Source organism: Camelus dromedarius, chromosome 10 (assembly GCF_036321535.1).
Source record: "Camelus dromedarius isolate mCamDro1 chromosome 10, mCamDro1.pat, whole genome shotgun sequence".
NCBI lineage: Eukaryota > Metazoa > Chordata > Mammalia > Artiodactyla > Camelidae > Camelus > Camelus dromedarius.
This window is the reverse complement of record NC_087445.1, coordinates 7,833,537-7,854,127: the sequence shown is the minus strand read 5'-3', so window position 1 is coordinate 7,854,127 and position 20,591 is coordinate 7,833,537. Positions and strand designations below refer to the sequence as shown.

The following is a 20,591-nucleotide window of genomic DNA, read 5'->3' as shown; positions in this document are numbered from 1 at the left end:
AAGCCACCAACTGATCCAAGGTAGCATTATGGTGAATCTGATGTGACATCACTGAGCTAAACCCTTCTCAAGTGTATTTCTATACATACACAGTCACGGCTCAGAATTCGGGGGTGGGGGCAGTAGAAACAAGGAGAGAGCACTGGGAAACCCTGGGAGACCCCAGAACTGGGGCCATAACAGTACACGTCTGTCCTGGGGTGACAGAAGAAGGTTTCCACCAGCACTGAAACCACAGAGATGCAAGACCTGAGGTCAGGAGGCAGTGCCCAGGGATTACAGCTTTTAGAGCCCAGTAAAGAGGCTTCCCAGCGTTTGTCCTCTGGGGAAGAATTGTCCCAGGAGGAACTTCTGCTTTCTTTGGTTCCAGCCCAAAGGCAGATTTCCTCCCCAGCCAGCCCTTCTCCTGCCTGGCTGCCCTCCCCACACCCCTCCCTCCACTGGAATTCGTGGAAACTGCGCCTGCCTACAGTTATCACTACCAGGAAAGGCTCGGGAGGCCAATTCTCCTGGAAATTCTCTGTTAGCCCAGGAAGTTCTTGCTGCATCTCTCTCCTCCTAGAACTAGAGCACTTCTGGAAGGGATAATTTGAGCTTCTCAGAAAGGATTAGATGATACAGGCCTGGGGTGTTATTTTAAGACCTTCCCCTGCAGGCTGAGGCAGCCTCCCAGCCTCCTCTGGGCCCTGCACTCTCAGCCCGGAGCCGGTCACGCAGGCAGCCCAGGGCCTGCCACTTGAGAACTCCAGGCCCAGGATGGCAGGAGCCACAATGACCTTCATTCCTCTCCTGCTTACTTTCCCCCGCTCCAGATGCTGGGGGAGAACAGTGTGCTTGCACCTTCTTTAGCCATTTGCTAGAAGAGAGGTAGAACTCTGACACACAGTTCAAGAGGCACCAAATGCGACTTCCAAGGGAAGCAGCATGGTCGGAAAGGTCACAGATCAGGGTTCAAATCCCTGCTCCACCTCTAAAAAGCAACAGGCGCGTTTCATTAACTCTGAACCTTGTCTGTGATAAAGCAGGGTGCCTAACACACAGTAGGCCTACAACATATATTCGCTGAATAAATATATGAATAATACTTGTATGCAGGCCTTACACTCTAGAGGTAAAGTTATTCTTAACAGAACTCAACAGAGGCTAAGAAGTCATTAGACAGACTGTTTGCTGAGGAGAATCAGGAGAGTTTAGTTGCATCTTAAATGCGGAAGGACTAAGGGTATTAACATCGTTACAGAAAAAGTCCTGGTGAGAGAATGCACAAAACAAAGGGGAAAAGGCCTTACACTCAAACAAAAGATAGCACTGGCAAAGTGAACACAGAGATGACAGATTCAGAGAAGAGATCTGCGGTGTCTGAGACCAGCAAGGGACCAGTATCCAGGATGTATTAAAAAATCTTGCATATCTTCAAGAAAAACATAAGAGCCCCAGTGAGAAAAACAGCCAACGGATTATACAAATAAGCAGTTTACCAAAGAAGAATCCCAAAGGCCACCAAGAATACAAAGAGATGCTCCAGCTCACCTGTAATCAGAGAAAAGCAAGATAAACCAAGAGCTCTCCCAGCACATCTACTCTTTTGGCAAAGGTTAGGAAGTTGGTTAACGCCAAGTACTTGTAGTGGTACAGCCATGCTCTTGCTCTGCTGGGGGAAACGTAACAGGGGACAGCCACCCTCGAGTATCTGGCACTCCGAAAGCAACATAAACATACACGCACGGGCCCATAAAGGACGTGGAGAAGGCTGTTCCTTATGGCAGTATTTGTGAAGGCAGTGCTGGAGGCCGTGTGGAAGTCTATCATTAATGTAGGGAGAAAACTGGGATGAACACCATGGACACCAGACTACATATTGCAGTGTGGACGGACCTTAGATCCAAGGGTGAGTGCCTGGAGCCCAGCTCTTGGTTTCTAAATACCCTTAGAGAAGTGGCTGACTCCAGAGCTGAGTCAGGGAATGAACAGGAGGAGCCTGGCACATCTTGATGTGTCTAAAGGAAAGGAAATGCTCGAAGAATGATGGGCCATGCCAAAATGACACAGGAGCCGCTTGAAGGGGATCTCATTGGCCAAATGTGACAGTGAGCATCAAAACAAATAATGCTAGTAAAGGATTATGAGCTATTGAATAAAGTAAGAATCCATAAGTCTGCACTAATATATGAATTAACAGGGGAGAAGGGAAAGCTCTTCCTTACAGGAAAATGCCAACCAACAAATGTAGAAGCAATGACAGAATCAGATCACCAGCCACCGTAATAACAATTGATTCAGGCAAGAATCAACAGGTACTAAAGACCAACAGATGGAAGTTTGAGGAATAACAGGTCAAAGTAAATGCCCATAAGACACATTTTAATTAAAAAGGGTAAAATAGCAAACTTGATCGTGGAGAAACAGCAGGTGTCACCACAATGAAATGACCGAAGTTCACATGGCCAGTAAGGAACGAACTGACAGCGTGACAGCACCATTCACATGGTATTCTTGTCAAAAGTGCATAACCTGAACCTCATCACAAGGCTACCTCAAACAGACCCAAACTGAGGGGCCTTTACAAAATAACTGGCCTGTACTCTTCGACAATGTCAGTATCATGTAATGTAAAGAAACGGTAGGCATTGTTCCAGATTAAGAGACTAAAGACACACGATGACTGAATAAAATGCATGCTCTTCAATTTTCTTTTACTGCAAGGACATTCTTGGGACAACTGACAAAGTCTTCATAAGGTCTGTAATGAGATAACAGAAATTTCTGAGTGTTGATTTCCTGATTTGATCAGTATACTATGGTTATATTAAAAAAATTCTTGTTTTTAAGAAATACATACTAAATGTTTAGGGGTTAAGTGGCAAGATTCAGAATAGGACACACATACATGGAGAGACAGAAAGAGAGAGAAGAAAAAAAGTAAATATAGTAAAATGTTAACATCTGGGGAATTTAGGGGGATCCAGAGGATATTCAGAATTTCTTTGTATCATTCTAGCAACTTTTCTGTAAGTTTGAAGTTATGTCAATTTTTTTAAAAATTGGGAAAAAGAAAAAGAAGAAGCAGAGCCGGGTGAAAAAATTTAGAATCAAAATGAACTATAAAAATATCATTTACATAAGTTAAAAATACATGTACACATGCTGTATGATACCTTTATATGGCATTCTCAAAAAGATAAAACAACAAACAGTAATGATGAGTGATTAACAGGGGTGAAGAGTGGGAGGAAAATGTGACTATAGGGGGATTTCTGGGGGTGATGGAACTGTTCTGTGTCCAGATAGTGGTGGTGGCTATTTATTTATTTATAAAAATTCATAGAACTATAAACCAAAAAAAGATCAATTTGACTGTAGGTTAATCTAAAAAAATTAAAAATTTTAAATTAAAAATTTCATTTATATGAAGCAATGACACCCATTTAGCAAGAAAAAAAAAACCCATCAGATACACATTAAACACTTTAGGATGGCTGTCCCTGGTGGGGTTGGGAAATGAAAGTGCGAATGAGGATAGAATAGAACAAATAAATAAGGCGAGACAGTCCTTGATGATAATAGGCCATGAAATAAAAAGTTGGATGGCTGGATGGAAAGAAAGAAAAGAATAAAGAAAGTACAGAGGAAATAAACAGGAGAGTGGTGGATGGAGCTGGATGTGTCCTTGCAGAGCTGCACAGGGGAGGAAGGAGCCACCTCTGGACCAGACCAAGGTCCCTGAAGGAGTTCTGCAACACTGTGGGGACGGACCCATCAGCCATGACAGCCTGACACCATCCAACATTAGAGTACAACTCACTTCCCTGCCCCGACTTCTGACTTACCCGCTGCCTGAGTATACTATGGCTTCCCCTGTAGTGCTGCCAGCAGCCAGAGGAGTCCAAGCCTCTTGAAAACAGTTCCAGTCTTCCCAGTAGCACAGCAATTTAGCATTTCAGCATGTAAATAAGCCTCATGGGTGTTTTATTACTGAGTCAGCTGACCCTCTGATCGGTTCTGGAGCCCGACTGCACTTCTGGAACAGCAATGCTGGTAACAAGTACCTTCTCCCTCCAACTAGAACCAGACCTTGGACTAGTGGAGAGAGCCTGCTGCCATACTATGGGCCATCTGGGCAGTCAGCCAGCCATGCACTCCTGGCAATACCTCTCTGGTATCAGAACCTCTGAATACAGCCAGCTCCAGTTTCTTCTTCTAAGGAGTGGAGATAATAGTGTATTCTCTTCAGGTGGTATATGAGACATATACATATATATACTTACTACAGTGCTTAGCACTAATAGATGTTCAATAAATATTACTTTGTACTAATAAATGTTCAATAAATATTACTTTCCCTTCTCCCCTGAATCCCTAGACTTCAAAGCCTACAGATGATTACAACTCTATAATCACAAGTGCCTAAAATTTCACACTTCTATTCTAGTCCTCCAGCATCAGTGATCTGGGATGACTGAGGGCCCTGTGGGTACCGTATAAGGCTTCTTATGACATAAGGGTTGAATAGCCATTTTGTTCTTCTTTTACTGTCAGGGACAAGTACTAAAATGTTAATTTAAAGAACCAGCTTAGAAAAAGAATACAGAAGAAAATTTCTATAATCTTAGGATAATGAAGACCTTCCTAAGTGCACAAATAACCTGAGGTCATAAAGGAAAAGAGACACTTAAGTCCATAAAACTTCTGTATGATCAAAGATACCAGAGATAAAAGACATGTGGCAGATGGAGAGATCATATTTGCCAATAAAGGAGTAATATCCGCAGTATTAAAAACTCCCATGAACATATTTTAAAAACTAATAGAAAATGGGTTAAAATATTAACAAGTAACTTACAAAAGAAATACAAATGGCCAACTAACACATGAAAATTTGCTCGACATCATCAGTAACCAGGGAAACATATTAAAACAAGATACCACATTTGACCATCATATTGGCAAATGTAAAAAGACGGACAACGTGCAGTGCTGCATGGATGTGGGAATCGGGCACTTCTCACACACTGAGTGTAAACTGGAGGTCAATTTGATAGTATCTACTAAAATGCTAAAAGCACGTGATTTTCAGATCTCAAATCAACATAGCCTAACCTTCTACCTTAAAAAACTTTTAAAAAAAAAAAAGAAAGAAAGAAAAACAAACTAAACCCAAAGCTAAAAGCAAAACAGAAGGAAGAAAATAACAAAGATTAGAGCAGAAATTAATAAAACAGAGAACAGAAAAATAATAGAGAAAAGAGATGAACGCAAAGTTGGGTCTTTGAAAAGTTCAACAAAAATGACATACTTTTGGCTAGACTGACCAAGGGGGGCGGGGGGAGAAGAGAGAGAGAAGACTCAAATTACCAAAATCGAGAATGAAAGCAGAAATACCCATACCAACCTTAGAGTAATAAAAAGAATTATAAGAAAATACTATAAACAACTGTATGTGAATACATTAAATGACAAGTTTCTAGGAAAACACTAACTACTAAAACTGACTCAAGAATAAACAGAAATTCTGGGAACAATATTAAATATCTTGTAGTAACCTATAATGAAAAAGAATAAGAAAACGAATACATCCATGTATGTGTATGACTGAAACATTACGCTGTACACCAGTAATTGACACAACATTGCAAATTGATTATACTTCAATTAAGAAATAAAATTAAAAAAGAATAAACAGAAAATCTGAATAGACCCATAAGAAGTAAAGAAACTCAGTTTATAACCAAAAAGCTTCCAACAAAGAAAAGCCCAGGTCCAGATGGCCTCACTAGTGAATTCTACCAGATATGTAAAGAAGAATTAATACCAACCCTTCACAAACTCTCCCTGAAATTGAAGAGGAGGGAACATTTCCTTACTCATTCTATGAGGCAGTGTTACCTTGATATCAAATTCAGACAAGGACATAATGAGAAAGAAAACTACAGACCAGGGGGAGGGTGTAGCTCAGTGGTAGAGCAGCTGCTCAGCATGCACGAGGTCCTGGGTTCAATCCCCAGTAACTCCATTGAAAAAAAAAAAAAAGAGAAAAAGAAAAGTACAGCTCGTTTATTTGTGAATTATACCTCAGTTAAGCTAAAAAAAAAAAACCCTACAGATCACTGTCTCTTATGAATAAGAATTCTCAACAAAACAGTAAACTGAATCAAATAGCATATAAAAAGGATGACACACCTCGAATAAGGGGGATTTACTCCAGGGGTTCAAGTTTATACCTGAAAAATCAACGTGTAATACACCACATCAAGAGAACAGCAAATGACAAAAACATATGATCATCTCAACAGACACAGGAACGCATTTGACAAAGCACATCAACACCTGTTCATGATAAAAACCATCAACAAACTGGGAACAGAAGGGAAATTCCTCACCTGATAAAGGGCATCTATTAAAAACCCCATCACTCACATATTTAAAGACTGAATGGGAAAGACAATGTTTTCCCCCTAAGATCAGAAACAAGACAAGGATGTCCTCCGCTCTTACTGCAGCTATTCAACATGGTGCTGGAAGTTCTAACCAGGACAATCAGGCAAGAAAAAGAGCTGCTGTGAGAGTTAATGAAAACAATGCATACGTAGAACGTTTCCCACGCTTGGTAAGCAGTTAGTGCTGAATAAGCATATCTGTTGTGGGAGTGGTTGGTGTGGTTGTTGCTGGAGCCTAGGACCCTAGATTCGCAGCAGCTCCCACTGATTGGTTTTTCAAGCTGACCAATTTGCTTTTTTTTATTCTTATTTTTTACTCAAGTGTAGTTGATTTACAATGTTAGTTTCATGTGTACAGCAAAGCAATTCAGTTATTCATATACATACACACATTTTTTTTTTCAGATTCTTTTCCATTACGGCTCATTATAGGAAATTGAATACAGTTCCCTGTGCTATACAGTGGGTCCTTGTTGTTTATCTATTCTATGTATAGTAGTGTGTATCTATTAATCCCAAACTCCTAACCTTTGCTCCTACCTTTCCCCCTTGTAACCACACTTTGTTTTCTGTGTCCGTGAGTCTATATCTTGACCAATTTACTTTTGACCTGGGGCCTAGAAACTGGATTTGCTGGAAGGGTCAGGTGGGTGTGTGAGAGTCCAGTAAGACTCTCCTGGCTCAGGGCCACTGACAGTCACCCAGCCGCACGTGGCTGGCCCTAGTGGGGACAGCATTCAGCTGTCCTGCAGTCAAGCCATCAAGCTGTACTAAGCAGGAGGGCAAGGCTGCATCAGAACTCCCAGGCAGGAAGAGACTTCAGAGAACATCCAAGCTAAGCCCTCATCTCCTTCTATCGATGGGTAAAGTGAGGCCCAGTGAGAAAACGTGACTCCTCTCAGATCGCTCAGTAGGTTGGCACCAGAATGGAACTGAAGGGCTTGGCATCCTGGCCTCTAACACCAGCCCCTGGGTAGAGTAAAGACAGTCTATCCAGAGGCCTGTGCCTTCATTTTTCTAACAACGCAGTGGCATAGGTCACTGGTCAGCCCAGCGTGAGTCCACCTACATCTAATCTCCTTTAAAAAAAAAAAAAAAAAAAAACCTATCCTTTTTCATCTCCTGAGACTCCACCACATATCCAGTGCTCCCTCTGACCCCTTCCCCCGACCACTGAGCCACCTGTAGTCTGTGATGGCCTCTCCCCGCCCGACACTAACAAACAGTGCCCACCTAGAGAAGGGAAGGCTAGGGAATCATCACAGAATCTGACACGCCGGACACCTGATGACACGCACGCCAAGTTGTGGGTGTCGTGGATTCAACAAAATGGAGGCCTTCTCCTGTGCCCTGCAGTAGGTCTGTTCAGATAAGCCAGGCCATAGTCCCCACCACAATTTGGCTCCAGGCTAAACCCTGTCCCTAATCTGCCAGTGCAGCCTCACAGCTCTTAACTCCCCCAGGGCAGATGGAAAAAAACTGCATTTGAAAAAAATTTTTACCCTGCAGCCTTTAGTACCCAAGGGGATGTAGTCTGCTTCGATCAAAAGACAAAGTAATGCTATTACCACAGACCTCATCTCACTCAATCCTCTGAGGTAAGAATTATCTCCCCACTTTATACAGGAAGGAAGTCTTGCCCTGGGCCCCCAGGGACAATGTGCTGGACAGCAGCTCTGGCTGGGTTCCAAATGGGCCCAGAGAGTACCCGGTTAAGTCACAGCTGATTGCTGTGGAATGCAACAGAGGAAAGGACACATGGAGTGGCTACAAGATGAAGGGAGCATCTGTGACAGGTTGAATGTGTCCCGTCTACTGAATCTGTAAACCTTACATCACTGAAATCACTAGCTCTAAAGCCATTCTAACATTTAGGTAAGTAGCAGGCTCCTGTTTACTCACAAAAGAGGCAAGTGCATGGGGGTGCCACGGGGACAGAAACAGCAATTCATGTCTGCAGACAGTGGCTACCGACCAACTTACTTATACCCAATGTAATGTAAAGGCTTCTCTTCATTTAGGCTGCATGGCTGGATCCCATAAGCCAGGGCTGTCAGATCAGAGTTTGTCCACATGGGCTAAATGGTCAGGTGCCCAGGCTAGCCCATCAGGGCTCAACCCTGGCTCTACATTCAGTGTTTCCAGGAACTGACCTGCCTGCAAAGTTTTAGATCAACAACATTTATTTTAATTTATTTCTTTATTGAAGTATAGTTGATTTATGACATTATATTAGTTCCAGGTGTACAACATAGTGATTCAATACTTTTTATAGATTATACTCCATTTAAAGTTATTATAAAACAATGGCTATAATTCCATGTGCTGTACAATATATCCTTGTAGATTATCTACTCTATTCTATTTCTTTTATTTTTTTATTGAAGTGTAGTCTGTTTACAATGTTGTCTCAATTTCTAGTGTAGAGCATATTTCAGTCATACATGTACATACATATATTCGTTTTCATCTTCTTTTGCATTATAGGTTACGACAAGGTATTGAATTTCCTGTGCTATATAGAAGAAACTTGCTATTTATCTATTTTATATATAGTAGTTAGTATCTGCGAATTACGAACTCCCAATTTACCCCTTCCCACCTCCTTTCCCCCCTGGTAACCATAAGTTTGTTTTCTATGTCTAGATCAAGAATATTTTTAAGTCAGGGTTTTAAAGCTAGGATCTGCCTCCATTCTACAGGTTTGGCTCCACAAATAAAGGTAGGAAGGATCCTTCTGTCCTGTAAATCAACTCTTTGGCAAAAGTGTGTGGAGCGCAAAGAGCCACCAGGAAGGTTCCTTTGTGGATACCCAGTACCTCAGCAGGAAATGCCCAGAGGCAATGGCTTCTAGGAAAAGCCTCATTCCCAGAGCAGCTGGTGTCCTACACGGGGAACTTTATACACACACACCCACACACACATGCGTGCACACACAGAACTGAGAATGTGAGACCCCTGATAAATGACTCTCCCTTGGAGTCCACGCTGTTTAAAAGCCAATATCCCTGGCCCAGGAACTTACAATTGAGGGCCTGTGGATTATTCCAACCCTCCTAGAAAGCAAAGTGGCAGTGTGAACCAGTGTCGTAAAGATGACCATATCCTCTGGCCTCTGGAAATTCCCCTCTAGGAATTTATCCCCAGGAAATAATGCAGATGAAGCAAAGAGCTACATGTAGCAAAAATGCTCAAGATGATCTATGATGGTAAAACATGGAATATTGACTGTTAAGGGAATAGCCATCAGGATTTTAGGCAACAGCTACAAAAGATAATTTGGATAATTATAAGCAATGTAACACTTTATAGAAGCCACATAACAGTTGATCAAATACAGCAGGAGGTAAAATAGTTTCACACTATGATTGCAACAGAGTAAAATATATATGCATTTGGAAGGTAATGGCAAGTTTTGTTACAGTGGTAGGGAGTAGAATTATATACCTGTAAACATTTAATGTGGTAACATTGCATTTTCAACCGAAAAAAACACAGGGAGGGAATCCTACAAAGCAAAAGCCAAACTCTTCATAAATAAGAACTGTCAGTACTACCAATAAGAGAGAACATGTATTTGGAGCTTATTTTGTGTTAAGCACTGTTTTAGGCCCTTTCGTGCCTACTATCCTCACAATACCTTTGAGGCAGATACTATTATTATCCCCATTTTACAGGTGAGAACAGTGAGGCACAGAGAGGATAACAACTTTCCCAAATCACACAGCTAGCCAGTGTGGTAAAAAGAAACATTACCCATGCCATTTCAAAGGTCATCCACCTACTAAAATCTTTATGCCTGCTTAGTCAGAGATGACAAAATCCTCAGCAGAGGCCTCACCCCAAGAGTCCTGAAATGGGTAGTGGGTGATGAGCCTCACAGGAAATCTCAGAGGGCTTTCATGTTGCAGGTACAACCGGGATTTCCCCCAACACCAGACTCTGGGAGGAAGAGAAGGAGAGGCACTAAAGACCCACAGGTTTAGCATGACTCAAACTTCAGAGAGGGGAGCAGAGACCAAGGCAGTCGGGACTTGCCCAAAATGATATAATGAGCTAGAAGAACCAGAACTCAGAATCCTCACTCCAGGGGCGCTCGATGCTTGTCCCTACGCTCTGCAGACCATAAGCACCTCTTTCTGTACCTCTCTCCCCTTCACCTTCCTCCCTTTGGTCCCTCAGTCTAGCTATCCTCGGCCTTCCCTTGTCCAGCGCAGTCCCAGCTACACCACCATCTCTTTTATCATCTTCCCTTCGCCCTGCCTCCACTTCCTGTCCTCTCCTGCCCTGCTGGTCACCACACGCAACAGCTGGGGCTTCAGCTGGGGCAGTCTCCCCATGTGACAGCAACAAGAGGAAATTACAGTCAGGAGATCCCTGCCCTTTCCAACCAGGGAGACTGTTCAAACATGCTGAGAGACAGGGGTGCTAAAATCAGTGTTTGGAAGAAAGGCCCTTCATTTTGACTCTGGCCCTGGCCCAGACCACCCATCTGGCTCCCCGCACCTCCCCAGTGCCCTGGGAGCACCCATGCTTCCTCCTCTTTGCCAGGGTCCATCCACTGCTGAGGGGCTCCCCGAGGATGGCAGCAAGCCCTTGCTCATGTCTATCTCCTGCACTTCATATAGCATAGTTACCAATAAATGTTTGCCGAATAAGCAAATGAGTCCCCATTTTTCCTCTTCCTCGGGGCTCCTCCTGACTTAGGGTGAAGACTCAAGTCTGCCCATTCTCAGCCAGACAAGGACCCTGCTCAGGCTGCCTGAATTGCTCATCTGAATGCCAGGAGCTACCTGACACCTCCCGCCAAGTGTCCGAGCTCCTATATTGCAAATGCCAGTTTCCCTAAGTCCACCCTAGCTGGGAGTCCTTTCCTGTTTTTTCAAGCTGGCGATGTCCTGAAACACAACGACAGCTCTGCAGTTTCAGGACGTCAAAGGCAAAAGGACATTATGCAAAACAGGAAGAAACTTTTAAAGAAATGTCTAAAGGCATTTTCAGAATGCAAACTGACATGAGGCCAGGCAATTACTGGAGCCCTGCCAGGGCCGTCCCCATGACCTCCAGACCCAGGTGGTGGGGCAGGAAGGAGCCTGACCTCACACCCTACTGGTCACACTGGTCTGACACAACCCTGCCCCTTCCCTCGGTGCAGCCTCCCCCTCGGTCCCTGGGCTCTGTGCCAAATGACCCTTGGCAGAGTCCCAAATCCAAAGTGTCCCTCAGAAGAGGAGAATTTAGCTCCAGTGAGGACATTCAAAGCGGAATAACTTCAAAATAGACACCTTGTGGAGAGCCTAACGCACGAGCCCGACTGAGTGCCAAGTTCTGCTGGTCTCTGAGGCTTCCCCTGAAAGGACTTTCTAGACACCTACAGGTTCTCACTTTCCGGCTCCTCCCCAGATCTCAGGACCCTCTGGACGTGGGAGAGCTGTACTGCATGTTTCAGAGCATGGTTTGCTAGCTCGTTCCCACACCTCCTGTGGAAACAGTCACAGCTCAGTCATGTCAGCAGCACTGGGTTAGCTAACCGGTGCCCACCCAGCACCATGGCCCCATGCCACAGTCCAGTAAGCCCGGCCCAGGGACTTGGCTGCTAATGAGACAAATGGAGAAGTGACTGAGAAAGCTGATTCATGGGGCATCACCCCCACTGATTCTATCGCTCAGCCTGATCCCAAGAGCCTGTCCTGCAGCCTGGCCCCCTGCCCCCTGCCCCAGGGGCTTCCTGCACCTAGTTTTCAAATCAGAATCCTAGACACATCCTTCACTCAGCCATAAATGATATTCATCTGCCACCACTAAGCAAACTTGAAATTTCCAACAGGTCTATCCTTTAATAAGACTGGTTGAAAAATCGAGCCCTTCTCAAAAAAGCATTTGACCATTTCTCTTCCTTTTCAAACAAACTCAACTATAGAAACAATCCAAAAAAGTGTGTAAAGCTTTATGCTTGAGCCTCAATGAATCACGAAGAAAAAACAAAAACTGTATGTCTGTGTGCTCAACAGCAGTTCAATAATAAAAGTTATGACAAATTCAGCTGACAGAATGTATAGCCTTTGTGGTTTTTAAAGGTGTAGGACCCAGCCTGTGACAGAATCTTAAGTGAAAAATCTAGACACCAGGCTATCTCTATCTGTACCAATCTATCTGTCCACCTATAAAGATAGCAGCTAAATTCTTAAATGTGTACAAGAGAAAAAACTAACAGGAAATTTGTCAGCGTTTTCTCTAGGTGATGGGAAGAGAGATGTGTTTTTCTACCTCTTCTAACATCTCAAATTATTTTCAATGAGCCTGCATCACTTTTTACAAAAAAAAAAAAAAAGGAGGAAGAGATTACCCGTTCCTCAAAAAGAGGCAGGCGAAAGCAAAGCCCCACGGCCCTAGCCTCCGGTATCCCAGTAAGACAAATCCTTCTCCTCCTCTCTGGGCTTTGTGAGGGGCTTGGAGAGGAGGCAGGGGGGAAAAGAGGCAGCTACACTACACACCCAGACCAGACATTAAAATCACTGCCAAAGAATTCAGCAACAGCCAATTATATAGCCTCTGGCCTTCATTTGTGCAGGGAAGGGGCGGGCAGAGGCCAGGCTGAAAAGTGGAACCTGAAACACTGAGCTTGTGACTCAGCCCTTTTGCCTCCTAAGGACGAATCCCTTTAGGCCACGTTCACCCAGAACCGGCTCCCCACCAGATCCCGTCCCCTACCCTCAAGCCACCACAGCCTTCCAACCTGGAGGTCTCTGACCTTTAGAACAGGATCCAAAATCTCATCCCCAAGCTGGTGGTGCATGGGTCCAGGTAAACACAGAGGGCCCCACAACTGAGGCTTTTCAATCTCAGCTACAGTCTGGCCCCCAGGGTCCCTCGCCAAGTTTGGGAACAGGAGGGACCCTGTGGAGGCCACCAAATCCAATCTCATGACTTATTAACTCCCCCAGGAGTCAGAGTCTGGCGGGATGGCCTTTACAGTGACTTCATCGCCTAGACCCCACGGACAGTGCCAGAAGCAAATGTAAAATGGCCACAGTGGAGGCCCTCATGGGAATTAGCCTCAAGGGTGGACCATCTGTCATAAAACAACTGGACTGCTGCTTAACCAGGCAAGAATAACTGGAATTTCCGGGTGGACATGGATTCAAGCAGAATTTTAGTCTCTGCTTCTTGTCAGGAACAGGCAGGGAATATGACACAGGAGGTATCAGGTAAACGGTCAGTGAAGAAATCACCAGGTTGCCTGGGCCCCTTTCTCACACACACAGGGCCCAGCTGAGCTCGAAGGGGATGAGCCTCCCAGTCCTGTCCCCAAAGTCTGGAAGGTCCCGAGAGTAGAATCCACGGAAGGGCTGGGACAGCCTGGGTATTAACTGTCCCATCTTTCCCAAACCATAAATTAGTCTAGTCCCAGCCTGGAAATCCCTACCCTGCTGCTACTCAAAGACCATAATACCCAACCATGTGGCTGCTGATGTCTCATTATAGTCATTATAAAGCAGCAAGTTAAAGATGGCCCCAGCAGAGCTAATGAAGAGCTTCAGAAATTAGAGAAACAATTCCACACAATCAAAAAAAAACAGGACTGGAAAACTTTGATATGACTCTGGGTTTCTGACTAAGTGGAAGAAAGAAGGAAGAAAGGAAGGAAGGGAGCGATGGACAGGGAGAGGGAAAGACTAAATATACACGCACACACTCTGGTTTCCCTAAATGACATCAGCACAGTTTAATTACATCTCCTCTGCCTAAATGGTCAGTCCCAAAAGAGGAGGCATTAGCATCTAGACTAGGACAAGGACATTGTCAGAGATGAATAATGAAGTTACCAGCTGCCTTAGCCATCGAGGACATCCAGACAAGCTGTCACCTTACCAGACCTCTCAGGTGGACCCACAGACACACTAGCAGGGATCTTCCCAAACTCAAGGCCACATGCGGCCACCCTGAGCCTCTGCATTAAGTGTCCACCAGGCAGTAACTTCAAAGTGGGAAGCAGGATACGTGGCTCCAGCCCCATCTGGCCACTCCCTGGCTGTGTGGCTTGAGGTAAGACCTTTCCCCTTCAGCACAATGAGGGGTGGGGGCCAGGGACCTGGAGAGACCCAGCCTGGGATGCTATAGCTCCAAGATGCTGCCGTCCAATCCCAATCCCACATGCAGCTCTTGCTACCTGTGCCCCAAGGAGCCACCACCTGGTTTATCCGGTGAAGGCCCTGGTGCTTGCTCAGAATCAGGACACATTACAACAGGCAGCAGACACTTCTGCCACCATCAGGCTGAGTGGCAGAAAGTGAGCCAGATAGTCCTGCAGGGTACTTCTCCATCTCAGACTGTTAGACAAGAAGGCATGTCTGTGTACATGTCAATAAATTCTCTTCCCCAAGAAAAGCAACAGGATAAAACTGGTCTGAAGGATTAGTTACCTAACCTCTCACAGCTTAAGATCTGGACACAGGGGAGACTCCTGGTGCCCCCCAACCCCCAAGATGAGGCTCCACCCCAAGTTGGAAGGTGATGAAGCCCCAAGACGCATCCCCAAAGGGGAGAGAGAGCCCTTTCCCAAACTGAGGCCAGGACAGATGTCCTCAAAGCACACTCTGTCCCCGGCAGCCTGTTTGCATCTACATGTGTGCATAAGGGGGAAGGGGGAAGGGGGGAGAGCGGAAACAGTGTGCTGGTGGACAAACACCTGAGAGTCCGGAGCTCAGGAGAAACCCAGCAAGCGCTTTGTCTTCCCAAGGGCACAAACCATGGGAGAGGCTGGGCTGACGGCCCCCACAAAATCTGGGGAAAATGGCTCATGGACAAGTGCTCTTCCAGGACCCTGGCTACCTGTGGCTGTTTGCTGGCCCAGGTGCCCATGACTCTCTGGTGCCCACCTCTAGATTAGAGTCCTCTTCTGAACAAATGAAGATGATCTCTTCAAAGCACAGCTGGGCAAGAGGGGCCTCGGGTTTAGGCAGTCTTATACTTACCACCACCACCACCCCCGTGCACCCTTGAGGGGACTGCACCAACCGTACCAGGCCCCAGTCAAGACCCCAGGTCAGCCCTGCCTCCCCTAACCAGTCCTACCTGAGGCACTGCCCACCCTCACCCAGCCCCTATCTGGGCTGGCAGTGCCAGCACCAGTCAAGTTATGTTGAGCTGCTGCCAGATTTAAGCAGAGATAAACATTCCGGGAAAAGAAACTCCACACAAGGCAGCTGCTCCTCCCAAGCTGACTACATCTCAGGCAAATGCCCAAGCGGCCAAGAAAGGGAGCGTCACTGCCATGGTCAGTGAGATGTTGCACAGCGCAAGGGCCAAGAAGACAGCGCCTACAGACAGGCCTGGACTCCCTGGGAGAACTCCCTGGGGAACTTGTGGGAATCCTCAGGAAAGGCCCACCTTTCTGCTGCAGCCCTCGCTCCTGAAGACCTTACATCGGCCCACGAGGGGCCTTACATCGGCCCACGAGGGGGTGGCGTGGGGCGTGTCCCAGGGTAGAGCCTAATATGACTCCAAACACTACAACCTGCCCTAATGCACAGTGTAGACAGAGGCAGGATTCAAAAACCCAAGTCTATCTGAAGTCTGGCTCGAGGCTCTGACCACCCAGGACAGCTCAAAGGGTGACCCGTCAATAGCCCAGTCTGGTGCCCGGCTCCTGCAGGGAAGGGCAGGCCCATTACCCACCATCTACCAGTCAGAAGGGATCACGGCATCTGGCACAGACCCTTGGACACCAGAAAGTAGAGCCAAGTTGAGGAAAGGAACTGCAAGTAGTGAAAAGGCCACAGCTCTAACCCCCACGGATGCTTTCTCCCACCAACCTCAAAACCACCACGCCAGGGCCTTGGCTGACACCTGCCCAGCTGAACAGATGGGCTCAACTCCCCCAACCCACACCCCCTCAGGGAGACTTTCAGCTTTCTCAAGACTCCTAACCCGGCGCCTGCACTTCGGGAGCACCCAACCCTCAAACCTAAGGGCTCAAAGTGAAGAAAAACCCTCCGCCCCCGCTTTCTGGGGCTGCTTCAGCAGCAGCTGAAACGTCCCGGTCCCGTGCATGCCACACCAAGCTAGAGAAGGCCCAGGGCCTCTCTCCTCACCCTCAAAAACATTATCTCTCAAGAAGTCTGTTCGTGTCCCCAGTTCAGAGTCAACTCAGAAACACCGAGAACTGGTCACTCATCAGTAGCAATGCCATTAAAAAACAAAACAAAGCCGAGGTGGGCCACCACGGCCTCTCCTGCCTCGTTGAGAAGATCCTATACCTCAAACACCAACCTAATGAACTTTGGGGTACTTTAATTTGTTAATTAGTTTCTCTGTCTTCCTGCATAATATCCAGGCAACAACCAAAAACAAAATTACAAAACCTGACCTCTCTGGGGTCTGGGGACTCACTAACTCTCTTCCCCTTTCTCTGTTCAGAGCCATCTCTCCACGCGAGTCTGAGAAAATGGAACTTCAAGCCCCAGGTCCTCTTTGAGGTGTACTTAACATACACAACCTCATTTAGTGCTAAAAATAACCCCATGAGTTAAGCATGGACAACCCCATCTTACACACGAAAAAGAGACTCGGAGGAACTCTGTAACATGTCTGAGGTCAGACACTTAGCAACGTGACAAAGATTCGACTTTATTTTACAGGACTAGTCTGCTTCCCAGCCTAACCATCCAGCCCAAAGGAATTCAAGTTTCTGCTTTAAAAAAATTCCCCTTTATTACCACAGTTCATGCCTGACCGATTCCAAGAGTGTCCTCCCAAACTTGATATGAAAACATTGAAGTAATTATTGGAGAAATTGAGCAAGAGCATGTAGGCAGCCTGCCCTACCAGGGCTCTGAGAAAAAGTGACAGAGTTCCTACTGGCAGGACTCCAGCCTTCCTGTCAGAGCCCCTCACTCAGAACGACTTTCTCTACATCCTGGCATTAAAACTGAGCAGCCCCCCTCTGGTAACCTTGGGAGCAACCTGTGGCTGCCCTGGGCCTGACTGCCTGTGGATTGCAGGTCAAGGAGAGGTCCCAGTGGGCATGGGATCAGCCTCATCCAGACTTAAGGAATGCAAACCCACTGACCCAAGTTCCCTGCCTGTGTGGAAACAGAGGCTGGAGGCCTCAGTTCAGATCATTTGAGCAAGATAACTGAAGACTCCAGGCTGCTCCCGGGAAGGGACAACGTGGTGCTATCTGGGTACACACATTATACTGGTACAAATCCTATAAGGGGCCCTCCTCACTTAGATTTTGGGAACCTACAAGGGCAGGAAGCAGGGTAGGAGGGCCCCAGGGCAGGGATCTACACAGAGGAGGAACTGTACACAATAGTGACAATTTACTGAGGGCTTACCCTCATTAATGTAAACTTTTGTTTACACTGTTTCATCTGATCTTCCAAAACGCCTCTGAAATAAGTAGCACTTATCATTCCCATTTAACAGATGAGAAACCAGCGGTTTAGGGACATGTCACTTGCCCAAAACCTCAGGAAAAAAGTTAACTCACACTCTCATTCACTTCTATGGGAAGTCAGGAGATGTCAACTGGTAGGTCTGCTCACTTCCCAACTGGAGGCCTCACTATCAGTCTCCCAAACTCGAGCCGGTTACTCTGGGCTGCCTTAAAGTTCCCACCAGAGTTAGTAGGGCAAAGCCCTAAGAAGACTCAAACTCCCAAAACTTCTTGAGGCTTGGGCCAGAGCAGGGAAGTCTCCGAGGCCTTCTCCGGTTCTAGAGCGAGAGGGGCCTACGGCTTTCCTAAAGCGTCCCCGCCCCAGCCTCCAGCATGAATCCGAAGGGACTCACCTCCCAACCCCTCACTCCCATCCAGCCCGGAACCTCTGTTTGGGATTAGGAGCTCTGATCCGGAATGGGGAGACTGACTGTCGTAGGAGAAGGCTTGGGCGAACGTCCGGAGGACCCTGTTGGGGAAACTCGGGGAAGTCCCCAAGTCCTTACCGAGCAACGGTGACTCCTCAGGGCAGGCAGACAGAGAGGGTGTTGTGGTGGGGGCCACTGGGGCCGAAGTCAGGTTGCCCGAGGGGCCGGGGCCGGGGCGAGAGTCCGCGTCTGGGCTGGAGTCGCCACCCGAGCGCGGCTTGGCTGAGGTGCGCAAAGGCGGCAGCAGTGCGGCCCCTCGGGACCGGAGCTCTCCGGAGGGCTGCCCGATGGCGGCGGCGCCGTTAGAGCTGCCCTGCAGCGGTGTGGGGACTCCGGCCAGCTGCGGCAGGCGGTTTAGATCGCGGCCGGCCAGGTAGTAGACGAGGGTGACGCCGAGATGCAGCGCGCAGACAGCCACGAGCAGGCGGCAGGCCCGCTGCAGGGACGCGCCCGGCATCGCGGCGCTGCCGCCCAGGAACGGCTCCCGAAACCTCATCTTCCCGCCGCCGCTTTAAGAGGGGGGTGGGCTACAACTGGGAGGGCGGCCCGCCCGCAGGCCGCCGGCCAGGCACTGCCCGACCCCTGCAATTGGGGGAGGGACGGGGGGCGGGAGGAGAGGGAGCGGCGCCAGCGGGCTGGCGGCAGAACTCGGAGGCTCGGGCTGGTTAGGCAGCCGAGCGAGCCGAAGTGCGCCCCAGGGGCGGGCGCGAGCGGGGGCCGGACCGCGGCGGCCAGTGGGGCGGGGAAAGGACCGCGGGCAGGAGCCGGGTTTTCCGGACGGGAGCTGGAGGTCGGGGCTGTCCGGGGCGGGGCCGAGCTGCGGGGCAGGGCCTCCGTAGGGTGGGCTGCCGGGGGCGGAGCCGTTTCGGGCGGTTGTCCGCAGCCCGCAGGCGTGGCGCTGAGCGCTCGGGCTCCCACGCCGCCCTCCTCCTCAGTCTACACTGTGGGGCTTCGGTCCCCACCAAGCCGCGCTTCCTCCTCCTCCCCTTCCTCCGAGCTGCCCTGGAGAGGCGCCGCCACTTCCTGCGGTGCTGAGGGCTGGGGTATGCGCCTGGGCCTGCAGCGCGGCGGCAGAGGAGAGGGCGGAGGAGAGAGCAGGCTAGTCGTCGTCTTAAGGGGTTGGGGGCTTTCCAGACCGTGGCGCTCGGTAGGCTTGGGGTGTCTGGAAGAGGGGCGGAGAAGGGTTGCCCAGGAAACGGCTTCGACGCCCGGCGGGAGTTGGGACGGCCGAAGAGGGATTCTCTGGGACGTTCGGAACCCCCTCCGTTGGCGGAGCGAGGCCCCTCTACCAATGGGGTTACCCAGCAAGGAGGCGCGACTCACCCCGCGCCCTGAGGAAAAGAGAGTGGACGAGTCTCCGCTTCTCTGGCTCACTCTCCTACAGCCCAGGCTAGGGGATCTCAGAGACCCGCCCAGCTCGGTTTGGAGGTGCGTGTGGGTGCCTCTTCTAGTGCACCCCACACCGTGAGGACACGTGCTTTGAGTGGGAGAGCGGCAGGGAGCCTCAGTAACGCCCACGCCGCCTTGCAGGAGGAGAGCAGCCGGCTTTACAGTCTACACGGGCCTGGACACAATCCCATGAAGAACGAACTGTCCCCATTTTACAGATAGAGTTCAAGGCTCGGGAAGGTTAGAAGCTTGAGTAAGAGCATACAGCTGATCAGAGGCAGAGGCAGAATCCCGGCTCTGAAACCTTTATTTAATACAACATTGTAAACCGACTATACTTCAATTTAAAAAGACTTTTTTTAATAAAATTAAACCTTTATTTACCACTTGTTGATTTGCAAGTAGGGGTTGGAGGCTGTGTGGGTGAGAGGTTCAGGCACTGAAGTCGCTTGGTTCAAATTTGACCCAGAGGCCACTTGTGGGGCCCACCTGGTTGCCTGAGTGACCAGGGACTCATTCCTCTTTCTCGGGAAGGACTCATGGAGGTGCTGTCCTTTATGTGGATGAGGAAGCCGAGGGCTCTGGCAGCCTACTCTGAACTGGAGGAAATAATAATGCTCCCATAGACTGAGAATTTCCTATATGCCAGTCAGACACAAGTCTAACTGCTTTATGTTTGTTGCCTCAATCCTAACAACGCCATGAAGTAGACAGTTGTTACTGTTGCAGTTTCATAGATGAGAAAACTGAGGCTCGGGAGTTGACACCTGGTTGTGATCACACAAAATCTTTCTTCGTTTGGCTTCCTGGACACCAGGCTTCCCTGATCTTCCTCACTTCACTGGCCACTGCTCTGTCTCTTTTTCCGGCTTCTCCTCTTCCCCAGTTGAAGACCCC

The 20,591-nt window shown here is 48.0% G+C and overlaps 1 protein-coding gene across 2 annotated transcripts in view; it reads right to left on the bottom strand.

Moving 5' to 3' along the window:
- Positions 1 to 19,089, bottom strand: part of B4GALT1 (beta-1,4-galactosyltransferase 1) — a 49,058-nt gene extending 29,969 nt beyond the window's left edge. The window contains exon 1 of one of the 2 annotated variants that reach the window (XM_064490134.1): positions 18,384 to 19,089. In XM_064490134.1, coding sequence (XP_064346204.1) covers positions 18,384 to 18,801 — 418 coding nt within the window. In that variant the 5' untranslated portion in view covers positions 18,802 to 19,089. The remainder of the gene's footprint in view (positions 1 to 18,383) is intronic. The other variant, XM_010975822.3, reaches the window with a different exon arrangement.
- Positions 19,090 to 20,591: the final 1,502 nt, after the last annotated feature.